At 47.6% G+C, this 16,564-nt stretch overlaps 1 protein-coding gene across 3 annotated transcripts in view; it reads right to left on the bottom strand.

Moving 5' to 3' along the window:
- Window positions 1-220: 220 nt before the first annotated feature.
- NF1 (neurofibromin 1) overlaps window positions 221-16,564 on the bottom strand; it is a 73,994-nt gene continuing 57,650 nt past the window's right edge. For 2 of the 3 annotated variants that reach the window (XM_071447980.1, XM_071447981.1), the window contains 15 exons: window positions 16,370-16,431; window positions 16,128-16,242; window positions 15,196-15,297; window positions 14,183-14,323; window positions 13,712-13,838; window positions 13,027-13,158; window positions 12,351-12,486; window positions 11,440-11,597; window positions 10,468-10,590; window positions 9,660-9,787; window positions 9,111-9,211; window positions 8,505-8,647; window positions 8,349-8,395; window positions 7,514-7,730; window positions 221-4,847 (listed from right to left, as the gene is read on the bottom strand). In XM_071447980.1, coding sequence (XP_071304081.1) covers window positions 4,705-4,847; window positions 7,514-7,730; window positions 8,349-8,395; window positions 8,505-8,647; window positions 9,111-9,211; window positions 9,660-9,787; window positions 10,468-10,590; window positions 11,440-11,597; window positions 12,351-12,486; window positions 13,027-13,158; window positions 13,712-13,838; window positions 14,183-14,323; window positions 15,196-15,297; window positions 16,128-16,242; window positions 16,370-16,431 — 1,875 coding nt within the window. In that variant the 3' untranslated portion in view covers window positions 221-4,704. The remainder of the gene's footprint in view (window positions 4,848-7,513; window positions 7,731-8,348; window positions 8,396-8,504; window positions 8,648-9,110; window positions 9,212-9,659; window positions 9,788-10,467; window positions 10,591-11,439; window positions 11,598-12,350; window positions 12,487-13,026; window positions 13,159-13,711; window positions 13,839-14,182; window positions 14,324-15,195; window positions 15,298-16,127; window positions 16,243-16,369; window positions 16,432-16,564) is intronic. The other variant, XM_071447982.1, reaches the window with a different exon arrangement.

Raw genomic sequence — 16,564 nt, 5'->3', positions numbered from 1 at the left:
CTCAGGAGCTGGCTCCTGCCTGGATCCCACTCCAGGTCCAACTCAAAACTAAGGAACATTTCCTCTGAAGTGAAGAAAATGAAATTTAACAGTTCACACACTGCTGCCCTTCCCCTCGTGCAGCCCCAGCTGGCAGCAGGAGCACAAGAGGAATCACCTGTCCAGGTGTCTGCAGGTCTGTCTGTTCACCATGCAGGAACAATAAGATGTCTCAGAAAAAGTCAATGCAGTCACACTTTAATGTGTCTTTACATCCTTTTACGATTCACAAAGTCAGAATATAAGTACTTATACACTTTTAATGGGGAAGTAATGTATCCCCCTAAAAGAAAAATAGATGTGATTAATCATTTGTCAGAGAAGTTGCCTGACAGCTGAAACCTCAAGCTTCTAGGCAAAAAAAGCTCAAATAGACAAATTATACTGAATTGTTCTTTAAAGACCAAGCAGCTGTTTTATTACAATATTAAATTTACATTTTAAAAAGAAATATTCTGATTTATTATTCAGTTATGATAATCTTATTGAAGTGACATGAAATTCATGACAATGGGCTTTTTTCTTCCTCAGTCACCGCAGGCAATCTCAGATCTGTGCAGGATCCCACACCCAGAGCAGCACCAGTCTGGGAAGACAAACCCCAGACACTCAATTTTAACTGGAATCTTAATTTCCCCAGAAGAAGTGGGGTGTTGGGCTCTGTAACTGGGCTGGGTGCCTTGGTTCAGCCCCAAGGAGACCACCCAAACTTGTTCCAGCAGAGAGAGGACATCAGTGTCCACCACCTTCACCCTGCAGCCCCGGAATGACCTTCAAACAACTGGGAGCAGGTTCAATTTACATTTTACTTCAAAAAAAAAGGGGAAGTACATACATGAGGGGAGAATGGGGTGAACAATAATTATCTGAAAGCAGGTTTCCACCATTCTGACCCACAGCTCCCAGCAGCCGGGGAGCAGCGGGCTCTCCAGGCTCACCCCCTGGCTCTGACAGCACAGCCAGGACTGGCGGCGTGGAAACCCTTGGGCAGCCGAGGCCGCTGGAAGCAGTGAGATCATACACAGGGTGAGTGTGTCGGACACAGCTTCTGCTTTAAATGATGGAATGCACCAGCAGGAGGGAGAGGAGTAGTTAACAGTTACTAACACTAGAATAATCAAATTTGTATGTTATACATATACAGCAACTAACTGCTTTACAAAAAAAGCAAAATAATACAATATATTGTCACATGTATTTACAGTGTAGTAAATATACTTTTCTGTCAAATTTTACACAAAACCTATTTACAGGTGAATATACTGCATAAAAAAAAAGGTGGGACCAACACTCTGAGTGACTGTCTGTGGTTTGTTGCATAACAATAGGACGTGCTTTGTGACTTCGGAAAAAATTAACCTTAGAATGAAACAGAAAAAGCCCTAAAACCTACAACCCGGGTCAGGTCAGAGCCAGCCCTGGCACGAGCCAGGGGCTCAGCCCTCAGACTCAGTGAAATGTTCCCTGTCCTGGGAAACCTCATGCACGGGAAAGCAGAAACGTCGGCATCATTACAGGTAGGTTATACACTATTCAAATACTACTGAGTTATCCTTAGGGAAAGTACAAACACAAACAGAATGTTAATTGTCTTTACAGTACTGAGCTGTGGTCAGTGTGGGGCAGGGAACGGGCTCTGAGCCAGGGGGCACACACGCTCCCGGGAGGGCATTACATGGTCCACGTGTTCCAATGGGATTTTTCTGAATTTTCAGTTTTCATGTCAGAGCACAGGGATTCTGGGGCTGCAGCTCCAGCCCTGCAGCAGAGCCTGGAGCAGCAGAGCCTGGAGCAGCAGAGCCTGGAGCAGCAGGCACTGCCAGTGGCCCGCGGGCTGCCTGGAGCGTGGGGCACTGGGGACCCTGGGATGGGGCTCCCTGTCAGGTCAGGGCTCACACCCACACTGTCACCAGCAACAACCTGCTGGTCACCAGAGAACAGAGCAGCAGGTGGGGAAAGGATGGAGCAGCCCGGGATGGGAGCAGAGCTCCCAGGGATGGGATGGGATGGGATGGGATGGGGAGTGCTCAAACAGGGAAAGAACAAAGGAAGGAGGATGTGAGAAAGAAAAAGAGGCAAATCCCAGCAGTGGCTGCTGGGGGGAGTGGGAGAGCAATGTAGTGACAGTAAGGCACTCAACAACTAATTACTGATGGGAGTTTAATCATTACACAAAGGCCACGGTTCCCTGGGAGCCAAGCACAAGCTTCCCAAGCACCAGTACTAGGAGACAACGTTCCTGTCTATCAGGGCACACCTGATCCCAAATCCAACCCTGGCCATCAGCAGTCCTTACACCCCAGTTCACCTGTTACCTGACACAGGTGTCTGATACCTCTGCTCTGCCAGAGTCCAGGCCCTCTCACTGAACCTCTCACACAGGGAAAACTCCAACCCACTCTTTCCAGGAAAGAGGAAATTCAGTTTTGTTCACTGACTTTAGGAAGAGACCATTTTTTCCAGCTGGGACTGAGAGCCTGGAGTAGTTCTCACAGGGAAGGTGACTTTGATCCCTGTCCCCTCTGCTGCCACATCTCTGTGCTGCAGAGAACACAGCAGTTCTGATGGAGGGACACTTCTGACATGGGCGATGCAGACAGTGAAGGGCTTGCTCTCTGCCCAAACAAAGCCAGTCGGGCAGTTCCTCTGGAGTTACTGTTCCTGTCTGCAGGAGACCTGCTCATATGAGAAACAACTGAAAACAGCACACCACCTTCACAAGAGGTTGTTTTCCTCCTACATACAAATCCTCAGGCTTCTACAATTCCTTGTCCTCAGCAAAACGGGAAGGGCTGGAACCAGCTCAACTGGGCACAACCCAGTGCAAACCCCAGTGACACCAGGGGTGGCTCCTCACAATTTGAGTTGTGAGATGACAATGGTTTCTAACCTGGGGACCCCAAACCCAAGGCTTGAGCCCCTGCTCTGTCCCTGAGCCCAGCTCAGCCTCGTGGCCCTGCTCAGACCCCACTCTGTGTCTCCAGTGACCACGTTCCTGCCCTGGCGCCTGCACCACCCGAGTGAGGGGATTTGGGTAATTGCACCAGTTCATCTTTCTAGCCTGTTTATTCCATGACTGCTAATTCTAAGTTTTCCTCTTGTTTTGGCAAACTACTTGCATATGAAGTTTGTGTTCATAGTTTTTCCAGGACTGTAAACAAATTAAAGAAATTGTTATTTTATGAATCAATACAATAAAGGTATTTTTATTTACATAAATGTTACATTGTTACTGTGTGGATACATGGGAATTATGTGCTATAGCAATAAATTGGAACCCTTAATTGTACCATTCTCTAATAATTTAGCTGTGGAGTTTGATTTACTGAAAGCCACTAACGATTGCACTGGAGGACTGGCTTTTACCTAATGGATATACTTTTTTTTCCTTTAAAGCCACTGAAGGATTGTTAATTCCTCCCCCAGCAGAGGGATCTGAAACCGGGGAGCGGATCTGTTGCTGAGCGGAGCTGAGCGAGCCCCGGGGACGCAGCCCCTGCCCGGACTCCAGCTCGCCCCGCCCGTGCCCGCGGGCTCTGGCACCGCAGCGGGACCAGCCCCGGCACCGGCACCGGGCACCGGCTCCTCCCCGCCAGCCAGCGGCTCCTCCCCGCCACCGCAGCCCCGGCAGGAACCGCAGCCCCAGGTTTGTGTGAGCCCCCAGGAGCCCTGAACCCAGCCCGGGACGGGACTGCGCCTCCGCCAGGCCTCCCTGGATCGGACACAGTGTCAGTTAATTGAAACTCATGTACCTTGAGCACACGTGGCTGTTTGTGTCCCTGCTCGGGCAGCACAGGGGCAGCTGTGCCACACACTATCCCCCAGAGCCGGCTGTGAATCCATCCCATTTTCCCTCCATTCCCAACTGGATATTCTGCCAGGACCTCTTGAAGGTGTACATTGTTGGGAAGAGCAGAACTAAAGCAGGTGCTACAGTGACAGCTCGAGGCTCAGTTCCCAGGGATTTTCCCCTGTACAACTTCCTCAGGGAAGATAAAGTACAGCCAAAAAAAAAAAAAAGCTTTGGGGAAAAAAGCCAGTTTGTCCAGTCTGGTCCATGTACAGTCCAAGTGTGTGAAGCTTGGTCTGGGGAATGAGGGACTCCTGCAGCCTCCTTTTCCTCTCCCCTTTATTGCTAATTACCTGAAATTTAACCTAATCCACCACTTCTGCTAAGCTCCTTGTACTGCAGCTATCATGAACTTCTTCTCAGTGTGGTAAAAAAAAAGTACACAGCTAAAATCTTATAGTTTGGATTAAAACCAGGGTTAGAGAAACTTCCCTGGCTCAGGAAGCCACTATTACCTTGAGGCGTGCAAACGGGGTTAAGGATCAACACTTCCCTTAGCAGGAACACCTGAGGCCAGAGCAGACATGGCAGGGCTGGGGAATGGCTTTGGATTCGAACAGGACGCGGCTCTGCAGCGCTACCGAACTCCAGCCTCGCCCGGGGCACAGGCGTGGCTCTGAACACGGCTGGAGGCCAGCAGGGGGTGAAGGAAGGCGTTAACTCAGGCAGTGGGTCAGGAGTTGATCATCTGGCAACGCGGCTGGATGGGAACTGTACAGGTCAAGTGCAGCATCACACCCGGTGGAGGGCCCTTCGCGAGGGGCCGCGCGTGTCAGTCAGGTCCGAAAATAAAAAATAAAATTAAAAAGCGACAATCACACGATCTTTTTGATGCTGTGACGCTTGAAGCTGCCGGCGCTTCGCTGCTTCTGCACTTGGCTGGCGGAGCCGTGGCGCATCCTCCCGCTGTTGGCGTGGCCGGCGGTGGGCGAGAGCTCCACGTTCTCCTTGTCGATCCCTGCGGAGACACGAGCGCCGCGCTGAGCCCGCCGCCGGCAGCCCCCGAGCCGCACGGGGACCCCGGCCCCGCCGAGCTCCGCCCGCCTCGCCACCCCCGGGGCGGGTGTAAAAAGAACCAAATACGATTGTGGGAGGGAAGGGCTGCAGAGCCGCTCGCTCCGGCCCTCCAGCCTGTGGGGCCGGCAGGGGGCAAAGGCAGAGTAAAACCAAGAAAACTTGGCTGTCCTGCTGGAAACAAGTCTGCTTAAGTGAAGGAAGGAGGAAAACACAAAACAAAGCACCAAACTGACTCTTAATGAGTAAAGAAACAGTTTCCAAAGGAGGGTTTTGAAAGGACACAGGCACAGAGAAACTGAGGCTGGGACTCCATAAAAACTGTGTGAGTTCAGCCTCACCAGTGGCAGGAAGAGGCTTGTGGGGCTCAGGATGAGAATGGCACCAGCCAGGTTTGTGCCCACAAACTCAGACCCTTCTGAGAAGCTTTGCATGTCCTCTGCAGGACCTTGTCCTTCAGAGCAAAACTCTGTTAAGCTTTGCTAAAAGTCTCCCATCAAACAAACCTCAAAACTGAAGTGCTTTAGTGAAGACCCCCAAGCTGACACAACAGCACCACCCAATGCCAGCGTTAGAGCCCTCAGCAGTGGCTTTGGGCACTGTCACTGCACACCCAGCAGCCCAGAGCTGGGCCCAGTGCAGTCCTGCTCCTGAGCAATTGCTGCTCTTGATGCTGACTCTGCTGTGAGTTCACCCCTGCAGCAGCCCCTCCATGAAGCTGCCACACTGAGTCTGTCTGGTGAGTGCTCACCAAAACCTCACACCCATGGGACAGGTGCAGCGCCAGCAATGGAGAGCAGGATAGGTGGTTTTATGCAAGAGGATACAACTACAATCAGCAGCAAAAATTAGGATGTCTGACAGCAAATAGAAAGGTGAGAAAAAAGTTCTGTTATTGTAAGTGACATATCCACAATTATGTGCAAGAAATTAATTGGTGTTGGCATTAGTGAGAACAAAGAACACCTTCCACACTCAGCACAGGGACAATGTGAGGGCTCCAGCCAGAGGCTGCACCTTCCTCTCCTTGTGTGGGTGGCAGCACAAAACTCCCAAACTATGCTGAGGACAGGGACAATCCATGGCATGAGCAAAAAACCCTCTTCTGCAGCTTTCTCTTAGTTCTCCACACAAAGCAGAAATGCAGAAGCACACAGCTCCTGATTTCTTGCCCCACTGTCTGCTGCAGTTCAGTCCAAACTCGGGTCTGTCTGCCCGTGTGTCCCTGCAGGCAGAGCTGGGTCCTGGCCAGTCTGAGGAGCTCACACCAAACAGTTCATTTCAGCTTCACACCTGCAGCAGGGTGATTTCCATATTAAGCATCCCTCTTGTTACCAGATTTATTCTCAAGGCTGTGGGTGACTTTGTCTGCTCTACCACCGGGTATTATTGGCATCCCCCAAGAAATGCACCAGCTTAGCACTTGCTGAAGCCATTCCCGTGTCAGAAACTGCTCCTCATGCCACAGCCCGGCCCTGACGCAGCTCAAGCAGCATTCGTGCAAATATGATGAAAGAAGAGAGTACCTGGATGAGGCAGCTGCATGAAAACTGCAGACTTAGAGCAAGGCAGAGAAGCTTCACAGACACAGAATGAAAGAAATAAACGTAAGTGAATAATGTCCATGAGACTGGGAAGTGGAGGGAGAGGAACAGAGATGGTGACAGACAAAACATTTATAAACAATGATCCTGCATAGTTGTTTCCAGATGCAAGAAATGAATTTTTCATGTATCTGCAACTTAGTATTTGTAGCCATATTAAAAAAACTCACTTGGCTGAAAATGTTTCTTTTAACTGAGTGCTGCTGAACACGTGGCCTTCGCACTGGTGTTTTAAATTTAATTTCCAAGCAAACAGTGCTCAGAGAGCCAGCAGTGTGTTGGTTCAGACTCACTCTTAACCTGAACGAGTTCCCTAGTTCCCAACTCTGTTTGTGGAGACTCTTAACCAGCCTTTGACAAAAGCCATCTGTTTGCACAGCACTTGGAAGGAATGTTTGACGAGTTGGATTAATTCCTTCCTCTCAGCTTGTAAAGGAAGAGGGAATGGAAAGTGGGGCAGAAGGAAGGAGGACATTTACAGAGCAAAATGCTTCTTTCCCTTGCAGAGAGCCCAATCCTGCACCATCACCTCATCCTTGGAAAGGAACTGCTGGAGCTGCCACCGATGCTGTGTTCCAAATGGAAAGATTCTGCCCAGAATGTCCTTCCACACTGACTGCAAGGTGTGTTCCCAAAGAAACCCCTGTTCCCAAATAATTCCAACAGCCTTGCCTTACTCCTGCTGCCCCTCTGAACCCTGAACAAACTATCCCAGTGCCTGTGAGCCAGGGATCCCCTGCAGGGCACATGGTCCAATATAGGTGCTGCTGTTCTGCTGCCCTTAATTCTCTTCCCTTCACATGGAGTGACCTGGGAGACAATTTTTGTGCTGGATAAAATCCAGGATCTGAATCACAGGGTAACAGCTCAGGAACAATTTAATATTAGTTTGACTCCACAATGCACCAATGTTTGACACATAAACACATCCTAAGAGCCAACAAGGCTCCTAAAGCAGGAAATTCCCCATTTCCCCCACCCAGATGGAGCCAGAACAGGCACTGACCTGGGGAGTGCTGGGAAGTGGCAAGTGAGGTCATGGAGTTGGAGAGGTTGAGGTTTGCAGTGATGCTGAGCTGGCTCTGCACTGCTGGAGGGTATGGAGAGGTGGGGGTCAGGAGAGATTCTTCACTGGCTTCCTCATCAATTCCAGGCAAATATGTGTCAATCAAGGCATCCAGGAACTTCACTATGAGCTCAGCATAGTCTGGGATTTGGGTTTGCTGTGGGAGATGGGGGGAAAAAAGATTGTTCTTTCCTTTGTCAGTTTGAGCTTTGCTCCAGAGCTCACTCTCAAGTCCCTCTGTTTTGCCTGCAAATTTTCAAGAGCATTTGATGTATCTGTAAAAACTCATTTGTGGCCTTGTCCAGACCAATCTAAATGTACACACTGCAGACCAGGTGTCAGTGTGATCTCAGTGTGTGGGAGCCCAGGGCAGGAAAAGGGGCTGCAGAGCCCCTGGCCCAGCCCCTCACCTGGGCCACCTCCCTTGGGATGGCTGGACACATGGGCAGTGCTCCACTGGCTCTGCTCCAACACAAAATTCAGCCTCTTGGAATCATCACTCTTAGCAAATTAACCCCAAGCCTGTCAGATACATGTAATGAACTGACCCTGGGAGCAGGGAAAGCTGCACTCACACACCCTGGCTGCTTTTACCCCACTTTGGTAACTTATCCATCACAGCACCTGCTGCAGGCCCAGGGCTGGTTTTAGCCCTGCAGGTGCCCCTGATGCTCTCTGCTCACTCATATGAGAAGGATGCTCCTTATGAGCATCTTGGCTGCAGCACCAACGTGCCCAGAAAGGCCAAACAGCCCAGACCCCACAGAGCTCTTACCTTGGAGAAGGGGCCAGCAAACCTCCACAGCCCATTAAATCCAAAACCTGCAACAACAAATGGAACACCACCATGAAAGCCCAGCTCTCCCCTGACACAGAGCAGAGAGTGCTCCCAGTACAACACTTTTTTTTTAAAAAAAGGAAAAATATTTACTCTGTAGATAGGATGTTTGGTATTGGGGTGGAGACTCCTCATGGTAGACAACACTCTGCACAATCCCATGAATTGGATTCAACAAGTTTGGGTCCTGGCACAGCGATAAAAGGGTATTGATCTTGGAATCCAATAAATTATGCCTGAAGAAAGGAAAAGTGGCTTAGTTTTTGTTCGTTAAATAAAATAAACCTGCAGTTCAGTTCGCAACTGACTTTAGCCACCAGCAGTTCAGGTGGGATTTTTGCCCCAGCAGTGATTTCAGAACACAATTCCCAACTCTGTTCCATGAGGACTCCAATGATGTGCCCAGGTCAGTTTGTGAACACCTGCTCACCTTAACTTCTGACAGCTGGGTTTCCTTTACACATATTCACTCCAGCCAAACTACAGCAGGTGTCTAAAGAAACACCCAAAGAGCACCTGCACTAGGCTTTAAATCAGATTTAAAACACCTGGGGCACAAATTAAAATCAACCAGCATGGACAGACTGCAGCCTGTAACTTCCACACAAGCCAGTGCCTTGTATATGCTTGTCCTGGACCAGAGACCTCTGAAGAAGAGCCAGGTACAGAGTTACTGTAAGCAGAACTTCAGGTACTCACACAACAGGAAAGACCTTTGGGAAGACAACGCTGGCCTCTGCTAAGTACTCGTAGAGGATGCGCTGGTCGAACTCGTCCGTGGTGTACTTCACCAGCGTGGCCTGCCAGGGAAGGAGCTGTTAGTGCACCTGTGTGCTTACAGCCTTTGCTTAAAGGCTTTCACATTTCTGACTGCCAGAAAGCAGTGCTAGAAAAGATTGATTTATGTCTCCGTTGAGAAGCAACAGAACCAGCTGGCAACAATTTGTCTTTTGCCAATAAATGTATCTCATCAGTTTTTTACACGACTGAGGGTAGCTGGAGTGGGAACTGCAGTGGAACAGCTGCAGAAAAAGCTATCAGACTGCACCTCTTACTGCTTTTAAACTGAATCATCCTGGGATTCCCATAGTGCTCATTTCCTTTAAACTATAATGTATTAATAACCTTTTGTTATACAAAATAGTTTGTCATAAACTCAGCCAGGAAAAACTCCAAGGAACATGTTTGTTTTGCTGGGAGTTAAAAGGACATCAGAAAATAGCAGACAACACACAGAAGAAAGCTTACAAGAACTGTAAGCAGCAGAGCTTGAATTTTTGGGTCAGTCAGAACTTCTTCATCCAGGAGGACGTTTGACTCGGAAACGGAAACTTTCCGGAGGTGCGGGTGCTGCTGTGGTGATATTCTCTGGGTTTCTGCCAGACAAAAAAGAGCAACTCATCCAGAGCAAAATAACCCAAAGCAAGACAGAATCAGGTTCTGCACACCAGAGTCAGTCATGTGCAAACCTCAGAGCTCACCGGCCTCGTCACAAAGGTCAAAGCAACGACTGCACTGGAGTGCAGCAGCACTGCACCACTACATGGGATGTGTTATCAGATGGCAAACAAGAACCCCAATTTCCTCTTCAGTGAAATACAGGCCCAGGGGTGTAAGTACCAAATTTAGGGTCAGGCAGATACAAGAGAAGAACCCTGGTCTTGCATTGCAATTGGGGGTGAGGGCACAGGAAGCAGATGGGGGAGAAGATGAAGAGAGGCATTCCAGGCATCAGCTCACGTTCCATCTCCTGCAGGAATTTGCAGCTGGGGCTGATTAACTTATAGAAGGCCAAATGCTATTCATTTCTTTGCACTCTTATATGCAGTCCTTTAGAGCTGCCCCTGATTCTGCACCTGTAAACTGAGCAGCTCCAGTGCAGCTGCCAGAGATATGAAGGCTGCACCCTGCAGAAGCCATTGCTAAGAAAGGTGCTTCTCCCTTACCTTGGAGTAACCTTGGTAAGTAAACACTGAATTTAGAAATAGTCCTTTGTATAGATATACAAAGCGTTTACAATTAGTATTGTTCTTAAAATGTTAGTCCTGTGTCTCACCCATTTCATAATCATTTTCGGCTACTCTCCTCATTTTGGGAGGCGTTGTGATTCCAGATTCCATGTCTTGCCTTTTAGGAGCCTTTGTGTCCGATATCAAATGGTCAAAACTTTTCCTTGTACCTAAAAACAATTTATCAAGCAATTAAAAACATTAAACCTAAATTCATATTCTAACTTTTTCTGATTTTCTGGCCAAGCTACTCCCCTATCTACCATGTGTTGACAGGAATCTGTGGACCTTTTCACCATTTTCAGGGATGGGACAGAAAATACGATCACACCATGCCGCTCTCCATCACAGCTTCCAGAGTGCTTCACAACACACAGGAGGGAGCATGCAATTAGTCAGGGGGGCATGCCATGGACTCCTGGCCCCCACACGGAATACACATGCCAGGACTTGGTTACTGAAAAGGAAGCAGGAAAGGGCTGGAATGGAGGAAATGCCCCTGTTCTTCCACCTGTGTAATGCCAAAGGGCTTCCACAAGTTCTGCAAAGCAACTCAGCTTGTTCCTCTGATATATGAGTTTGTTGTAAACATGATGCACTGAGAAGCCATGAGTACAAATCAGATTGTTTACACACATCTACCATGTTCTGGGACCATCTCCTGCAGCCCCAACCAGAGCACTCGATGGAGCAGCTAAAAATCCACCTCCTGGTTTGCTGGAAAGGGCTGGGAGCACAAAACTGGCACCTGGCACCTTCAGGATCTGGAATATCTTGTTTTCTCCACTTCAACATGCACATCTTGAGCATCGCTCTTGCTCCCCCCCATCATGGCCCAAAGAACTGAGTCCTCTTTAACTGTCCAGTGCCCTGAAATTTGCATTTTGCAGAAACTGCATTTATTCCTCTCAATCAGGAATAAGCCCTTAAAGCCAGAACTAATACAAGAACATTTTTCCTCCAGTAACGCTTCCCAGGGTATTCTGTAGACAGATCAATAAATGAGTTATGTTAATAACCTAGAAGCTTTTTAGTGTTGGCTTGTGAAGGCTGCCCCATGTCCAAGCTCATGGATTTCCGGGTGCGAGGGCTGATCTGTCCCACTGTTGGGTAACTGGCAGCCAGGTGTCTGTCTGACCCCTTGGGGGATGACCAGGGCTGGTGTTCCTTTAGTGTCCTGAAAGTGCAGAGAAATTCAATTAAGAAAATCTTAAAACTATGCTATTTAGGCAGAGGTTGTTCAAGCAGCCCAACTATCCTTTCTTAAACCCATCTTTGCTACCCAGGTAATTTCCCCGAAACACATAATAACAAATAGCAATTACTTTGCTTGCAAAGATGTCTGAGCTACTGAAAACAAACAATCTGATGTGAATGTGATGCTGAAGGGATAAAAAATAAAGCCATGAAAAGAACACAAGCAAATCAGCCTATGGGGTAAGATGAAATATATTTTGTAATCAGCCACTCCAATCTCAGTGCTAAAAAGAGAGATCATGAGTGAAGTGCTCCCTGTTGAGGACACAGGCTCTCCTTGGCACTTCCAGTTGATTTCCTGGCTGATCTCTCTGGCTGCACACAGGCTGTAACAAGGTGTCAGGGTTTCCCAGTGGCACAGACAGCTCCATGCCCTGGAGCTCTTAAAAGGACAAACAAAATGTTCCTCTAAAGTATAAATGAGATTAAATCAGATCTTGTAGAAAGATTTTAGCAAAAGGTTTAACAGCCTCCAGAGCAGTTAAGCTCTGGAAATTAAATCTGTACAGATTGCACATCCAAATTTCTGTGACTCCTGACCCCAGTGTAAGGAGAAATTGCTGAGGAGCCCCCACAGCCCACGGACTCAGCGCTATCAGTGGGGCTCAGCTCACTCACTAAAGGAACCAGGCTTTGCAATGTGGGCAGCTGATCTAAAAGTGAGACAACCAACCTATAGCTAGTGTCACTGTGATGGATGGGGTACGTATCCATGGGAACATTCTCCATTGAAACGTCTGTCAGCAAGAGAGACTTCCTGTGCTTGAGGCTGCAGCGGCTCCGCACCTCCTCCGACACCGTCAGCAGGGCTGCGAACACAGGCAGGGCAGGGCAGGGCAAGGGGAGTTTCAGAGCAGAACACACTGAACTGTGAAACAACATTCCAGCCTCTGCATTTCTTACAGGCATCAGTGTACATTTACACCAGCACCACTGAGCTGAAGTTACACCTTAGGGAGTGTACAGATTAAAAGCAGATCATTTAAAAAGAATTCTGTTTCCCATCCAGTTACAATGACACGATTTACAAATTTGCCCTCACATGGTCACAATTTCTATGTCCAGACCACTGGAAACTTGAAGGCTGTCAGGCATACACTGGATTATTTACACCAAGAAACCTCCAGCCTCCCTGAAGAAGTCCCAAAACTCCAGAGGACGTGCTGTGCTGGCAAAGCCCTCAGACCCAAAAAGCCTTCCCAATGTGCCCACCTTGACCACACTCCTGTCCACCAGTTCCAAGTTTTCTTTGTGCTGGTACAATTTTAACAAGCTGAACCTGAAGGAATTCCACAATAATCCAGTCCTTTTCAGCCAGCTCAGACTGGAAAGGAGGTTTGGTTCATTACCTGCCAGGTAAGCCACGCTCTGGGTGTTCACCTCGAACTTGTCACAGTTCCTGTGTTTGTTAACCAGAGCAAGGAGTGTGTGCAAAATCCTCACTGTTCTTGCTACAGTGGTAGGGGAAGGATGCCTGTACCCTAAGAAACAAAAGATTGTATTTAACTTCTGAATCCATATTTATGAAGCACTAATATCTTGAAAGCATTTATAAATATTTTCCAGCACATTCTCAGACATTCCATCTCAAGGGTAAGAGAGCACAGTGCTACTAGAAATGGCACATTTAAGACCAATTCTTTCTACCCCTCCCCTCAAAACTGCATAATTTCAAATGTCTGTGCATACATTATATCTGTTATCTCACAAATCAGTCTTCTAAAAAACCCAGTGAGCCTGAGCACAGGCAAACAGGGAGAGACATTCTTGGAGGAAGAAGTAAAAGACTGCAGCAAATGAAGCTCTGCACCCTATGACAGTTCAGAACTTTCAGCAGCAGCACTAAAGACCTTCACAGGAGATGTATAAAGTAAAACTGGTGAAGTCCTTTAATCCAAGAGTGTTTAATTCTGTACCTACTCTGCAACCCAAGTTACTCAAAATCCATCACCCAACGTGGCCCCTTTACCTCTTGACTTGTTTTTATTCCTGAAGCAAGAGCCATCTCAAACAAAGAGCAGTATGCACTCTTACCTTTCAGGAGATGTCCCACTAGTGCAAAGTTAAAGTTGGAGTTGAAATTTAGCCCAACAAAATGATCCATCTGCTTGCAGTGCCATTCGAGTGGTCTCCTGATCTCCATGAACACTTCTTCTGGGCTCTGACCCACAAAAACAAAATACAAGAGCACCTCAGCTGAAGTCACTCAGGACACGTCGAGTTTGTTGGGTTTTTTGTTTAAGTGACAGAACAGTTCTTTCAGAGGCTACAGGAAAATATCAAACACTTTCTCACAGATCACATCTGGACATTTCTGTTCCAGTTTCCAACAGAGTAATGACAACTTCTCTCCACATCTTTATCTGTGGATATCACCCTAGTGAAACAATTTCTAATGCAAATTCAGGTTTAGTTGCTTAGCAAGTGTTCACAAGGACAAGGCTGGGGTTTTTCCCCTTTTCTCTCAGCCCTGACTGCTGCCAGGAGTGCAGGCTGTGGGCTCACCTTGTCGTTGAACACGCGCAGGCTGTCCAGGGTGTGCAGGTTCTGCTCCAGCAGGGCTGTCCCTGCCGAGTACAGGTTCACCTCATCCAGCTGCAGCACAGCCATGGCCACCCAGAACAGAGCCTTGTGCATAGGGGAGTCCTGCAGGGAGAGAAAGAGCCACCACTGCCCCTGAGAGTCAGGTCCTGCAGGTCAAGGAACAACCAGGATGGAGGGGAGGGTTTGGTCCCCTTGGAGCAGGTTTTGTCCTCAGCCACATCCATTCCAATGGAACAGATGCTCACATGGACCTGTTAATGCACTTCACAGGTGAAGAGTAGAAAGGAAATGAATTTCAAGCCTTGTTTGCACCTCCCAAGCCATTCCTGCTCACCTCCATCCCTTCCTTGATGGATGGAGGTCAGACCAACACTGCCCTGTACCAGCCTGACCAGAAATGGCTCTGTGGTTCTCCATGTGGACATGGGCTGCAGCTCTGCACAGCACTGGCCAAGCACTTCCTCATCAACATCAGACCCACACACAGGAGGAACTGGCACTGAGCACACCCTGGGTCCCTTGAGCAGAGCTGTTTTCTTGCCTTGCAGAGCAAGTTTTACTCAGCACCAGGAGCTGTTTGTCCCTGCTGTGCCCCTGGTGTGCTCTGAGGCAGGAGCCTGGCAGTGACCCTGGCTGGCTGAAGGAGCCACTCCCCTGGCATGCAGGGCAGCAGCACACACAGCTGGAGCTGCACTGGAGCCTTGTGGGGGGAACGGGCACAGCCTGGGCACAGCCTTTGCCCAACTGCCAGGGCCTGGCTCTGGGAAGCAGAACAGAACATTCCCAGCATTTCTCAAGCCTTTGCACTGGTCCCACAATCTGCCACACTTCCCATATGTGCTCCTTCCATGCATGAATCACAGTGAAGTGTGAACTTCAGAAACCCCAACATTTAACTTGTATTTCTGAGATCATACCCATAATCACAATTTACAAAATACATTCTCTGTTTATTCAGAAAGGCAGTGATTTACCTTGTTAAGAAGAGGCTGCAGCTTGGTGAGGGCTATAACTGTGGCTTCTATTAGAACTTGGCTATTATAATTATCAGGGCCTTTTAAGCAGCTCTCAAGTCCCTGTTTGAAAAAAGAGAGTAATTAAAAATACAACCATAATTACATTTTGCTTTGTAAAAAGAAGATCAAAGATCTGCACAATAACTGTTTTTCTCAATTACTTACAAAGCCTGAGTTCATTTTAAACCAACTCTCAAGAACTTTTCCAAATGGAGATTTAGACAGCAGAAATAAATGTATGACTGCACAATGTACCCTAACAGTCAGGATGCAGGAGGTCTTAAGAGCTGTAGAAAAGCTCTTTTATAATTTAGACACTATTCAATTAAAGTTTGTGTGTGTAAAACTCTAATGAAATGCTTAAAGGACACATATTTAGTACATTGTTCACCTGCTGTGGAACACAACCTGCTTTAAAATGATGGAACATCAGTGTCAGGCCAGGCACCTGCTTTAAAGTTTTCTGATATAAATCAGCTCTTTACTATATTTACCAACCACACATGAGGCCATTCACTTCCTTTAAGAAAAAGGAAGCTATGCATCATGTGCATGCTGGTAAATGCCTTGACAGAAAATTTCTCCTTTATTCAAATACAGACTGCTGGATCTACCTGTGTCAGGAGTTTTAAACTCAATACTGAGACCTACTGATACTCTAGAAATCACAGCAGTGATGGAACTCATTCAATTTAAATTCAGAAGCCACCAAATCCATTTTAATTCAGAAGCCTGGCCTACAGAAAGTGTATTTCCAATCAGTTCTATACAAGAATATGCTAGAAAAAACATTTATCCTAAAATTATGCCAAGTTCTATATTTGATGGGAAAATAAAGCTAAAAATAGCTACTTTATGAGTCACAAAGGAAAAGAGACAGACCCATATACCTTGCTGAGAATTCGGATTATTTGTTTTATTTGTCCATGGGACACTCGTTTACTTATACAGCCAAAGACAACCAGTGCTCTTGGCTGCAGGGAGGGGTTGTACTGGAATGCAAACCTGTCAAGAAACAGAGCACACTGCATTAAACAACATGTATACAACTAAATATATATAACAAAAAGATGAGAACTCTGGGTGTACTGCACAGGCAGGGAGGGCTCAGGGTTTGAAGTCTATGACTTACTTTTGAGCTAGTTCAGTCCACTGGTCCAGCCACTTGCACGTTGGAATATCCCTCATACAGGCCTAAAGGGAATGAGCTTATTTCAATACATGCAACGTGGAGAAAATGTATTTGTACAACTGGGAATGTGGAGAAGTTTGGCTCTCAGAAATCAGCTGCTAACTGTCAGCAGGGAGGAGGCTCAGCCCCTGCCCC

The sequence above is a fragment of the Agelaius tricolor genome, unplaced genomic scaffold (assembly GCF_023055355.1).
Source record: "Agelaius tricolor isolate 1412-34295 unplaced genomic scaffold, bAgeTri1.0.p SCAF_25, whole genome shotgun sequence".
Lineage (NCBI taxonomy): Eukaryota > Metazoa > Chordata > Aves > Passeriformes > Icteridae > Agelaius > Agelaius tricolor.
The sequence above is the reverse complement of the archived record's forward strand: the minus strand, read 5'-3'. Positions and strand labels throughout refer to the sequence as shown.